General features: G+C 40.9%; 1 protein-coding gene across 1 annotated transcript in view; it reads right to left on the reverse strand.

Annotated features, from left to right (window-relative positions):
* The window catches only part of LOC113821639 (ionotropic receptor 93a), a gene marked incomplete at its 3' end in the record, with an annotated part of 8804 nt that continues 4895 nt past the window's right edge, over nt 1–3909 (reverse strand). Inside the window, 3 exon segments of the mRNA XM_070114915.1 lie at nt 1–112; nt 530–679; nt 1408–1653. Of these exon segments, the coding sequence (XP_069971016.1) occupies nt 1–112; nt 530–679; nt 1408–1653 (508 nt within the window).

Here is a 3909-nt window from a genome sequence, read left to right on the forward strand (position 1 = left end):
TTCATAGACGAGGTTTCAGCTGAAGCGAGATCGACAATGGTAATGGCTGTCTCTTTGGACATGTCGGTACTGTCGGCCAACAGGTTCACCAAATCGTTAATTTCAGGTTTGTCTGGCGATTAGAAAGAGGGAGGAGGAGAGGAGAAGAAGATAAGAGTGAGAATGCGTATTCGTTGGATAAAAAAAATGAATATTAGGTTTTGTTGATAAATATGAGATAAGAATATGAGTGCGTATGTTGTTGTTTTTGTTATTATCTTTTTTATTGTTTTGTAAAGTGCCTGTTTTGCCTGTGTATATCTATGTGTATTTGTGTGTGTGTGTGTGTGTGTGTGTGTGTGTGTGTGTGTGTGTGTGTGTGTGTGTGTGTACGTGTGTGTTTACTTGTTTTTGCTTCTAGGCTGACAGATCTTTATGCGTTTCTGACTATATCATAATTGGTCTGTACCCATTTTTATCCTCAAATATCCACCATACCCTAAAGAATACAAAAAACAACATCAAAATCAAAACCAAAACAAACACTCACCCACACTATCATCATGAATAAGTGTAATGTCGTTCCAGGTGAGCGTGTTCTTGTTTCGAAGATCAGTGAACACCTGCACAATGTCCCTGGCGCCGCTGGACAAAGGAACCGTTAGGGCGGTTGGGAATCTGATCCTTGGGCACCCAGCAGCTGAAGTGCGAGAAAATGGGAATTTCCGGATTTAATTTAATTTTGGTTTTCAGAGAAAATGACAAAAATAACCTAAACCGCAAACACATAAAAACACCCCCATACAAAATACAGATACGTACATAACGTACAACTCAGAGAGAAATCAAGACACGAAAGAGAACAAATACACACATGCAACCCAAAAGATTGCACACAACATACAAAGATAACATAGGCACAACCTAACACTTGATTTAAACATCAAGCTCGCACACACACATACACACACACACACACACACACACAATCACACAATCACTGTGCCAAATGTAGAAAAAGGTATGAATAAGAGTTAATGAACCTCACACCCACACTGTGCGTGTGTGTGCTAGATTATGTGCTTTGTGTTTTAATTGTTATATTTATGCTATCTATGGAATACTTTGAAGGTATGTGAACCTTTGCCTTCCCACTCACACCTCCCTCCCTTTCCTCCCCACACACGTTCACGCAATCCCATAGCACATACACATGCACTCAATCCCAAAGCACACGCACACTCACGCAGTCCCAAAACACACACCCACACACTCACGCAACCCCATAGTACACACACACACGCACACGCAACCCCATAGTACACACACACACACGTACACGCAATCCCATAGTACACACACACACACACTCACGGACTCCCTAAAACACACACCCACACATACCCACTCAATCCCAAAGCCCCTCACCTGTAATCGCAATATGCAGCTTCCCCATCTCCGCCAAGCCCTTAGCCCAGGCATGAGTAGCTTCGCATGACGACATGGTCAACACGGCGGCCATGTTCTCGGGCATCGTGTCATTCATGGAGGACAGTGCCTTGACAGTGACACTCCCGCGGGTCATGGCGGCGGCACTGGCACTCACTGTGGAGACGACGAGGTCCTGGGCCACGGAGCGCTCTCCCTGCACGATGCCCGAGTCCATGAAGACACCTGGTGGGGGGGGGGGGGGGAGAAATACGGAAATTGGTGAATAAATGGAAGAATGGTGGGGGGGGAGAAATACGGAAATAGGTGAATAAATGGAAGAATGGTGGGGGGGGAGAAATGCGGAAATTGGTGAATAAATGGAATAATGGTGGGGGGGGAGAAATACGGAAATAGGTGAGTAAATGGAAGAATGGTGGGGGGGGGGAGAAATACAGAAATAGGTGAATAAATGGAAGGATGGTGGGGGGGAGAAATACGGAAATAGGTGAATAAATGGAAGAATGGTAGGGGGAGAAAAATACGGAAATAGGTGAATAAATGGAAGAATGGTGGGGGGGAATACGGAAATAGGTGAATAAATGGAAGAATGGTGGGGGGGGGGAGAAATACAGAAATAGGTGAATAAATGGAAGAATGGTGGGGGGAGGGAGAAATACGGAAATAGGTGAGTAAATGGAAGAATGGTGGGGGGGGGGGGAGAAATACAGAAATAGGTGAATAAATGGAAGGATGGTGGGGGGGAGAAATACGGAAATAGGTGAATAAATGGAAGAATGGTAGGGGGAGAAAAATACGGAAATAGGTGAATAAATGGAAGAATGGTGGGGGGGAATACGGAAATAGGTGAATAAATGGAAGAATGGTGGGGGGGGGGGGAGAAATACAGAAATAGGTGAATAAATGGAAGGATGGTGGGGGGGGGGGGATACGGAAATAGGTGAATAAATGGAAGAATGGTAGGGGGGGAGAAATACGGAAATAGGTGAATAAATGGAAGAATGGTGGGGGGGGGGGGATACGGAAATAGGTGAATAAATGGAAGAATGGTGGGGGGGGGGGGAATAAGGAAATAGGTGAATAAATGGAAGAATGGTGGGGGGGGGGAATAAGGAAATAGGTGAATAAATGGAAGAATGGTGGGGGGGGGGAGAAATACGGAAATAGGTGAATAAATGGAAGGATGGTGGGGGGGGGGGATACGGAAATAGGTGAATAAATGGAAGAATGGTGGGGGGGAGAAATACGGAAATAGGTGAATAAATGAAAGAATGATGGGGGGGGGAGAAAGACGGAAATAGGTGAATAAATGGAAGAATGGGGGATTCAGTCTGCCTATTAACCGGTATATGAATGAGTAAAGGAAAGGGGGACAAGGAGGAGAGAAAGGTGTAAAATAGGTGAGTAAGTGAATAAATGAGAGAATGGGGGAATTAGTCTTTCCATGAACTGATTGATTCAAGCAAATGGGAAGAGAGAGAAAGAAGAAAGACATAGAGAGAAGAATTTGTGAATTAACGAAAGAATGGGTGAATTAACCAGTATCTCTAGTGAATAATGGGCAAAATAATGGGCGAAATGAAAAAAGAAGAGATGGGTGAATCAGTGAGTATATGAAAGAATGAGTGGATTAATAAATCCATTTATTAATTAGCTGATAGATGAGTAAAATACTAAGGAGGGGAAAGAGATAAGAAATTCATAAATAGGCGAATAAGTCAATATGAAACAATGGGTGAATTAATGGGTAAACAAGAGGTAGGATATGATATAAGGAATTGTAAACAGATGATGAAAGAACGCGGGTATTAATGTCTATCTTTTAATTGGTTGATTAATTAGGGCGATTAGGCTTCAGAAACAAATAAGTAAAATATGGAATAAATAGTAATTACATTAATGGATACAGAGTGACTGCTTGGTAAAAAGAAAGAAAGTAGAATGAAATTTAAAAGAAAATGCAAATAGTTTTTTTTTTCTTTTTCTTTTCTTTTCTATTTTCGAGAGCAACGAGGAAACGGATAGATATGTAAACCAAAAATGAATTGGTAGGTAGATAGATATATAAAAATACAGATGAATAGATGGGATGTTATATCATCATATTTGATTAGAAATGATAATCTCCACATGTTATCGCCCCAACAAATAAGATTATTTTTTTCGGATGAATAAAAAAATAACTAACAAAGCGTGAACGAGCGGTTAAAAATAATACATTTAAGATTTTTAAACAGAGATAGATAAGTGAATAGTTATACATAGTGTGTGATTGTCTGTATGCGAGGTTTTTATACAATGTATGACAAAGCTTATATATATATATATATTACAATTATAAACCTCACTAAATTCTCGTGAGTTAATTATAGGGGGAACTCAAGAAAAAGTCTCTACCAGTAGGATTTTCATTCATATCCCACTAAATTATTAAACAAGTCATTGATTACACAAAGTCTCCAGACAAGCTAACTTTACTGA

Source organism: Penaeus vannamei, chromosome 36 (assembly GCF_042767895.1).
Source record: "Penaeus vannamei isolate JL-2024 chromosome 36, ASM4276789v1, whole genome shotgun sequence".
Classification (NCBI taxonomy): Eukaryota; Metazoa; Arthropoda; class Malacostraca; order Decapoda; family Penaeidae; genus Penaeus; species Penaeus vannamei.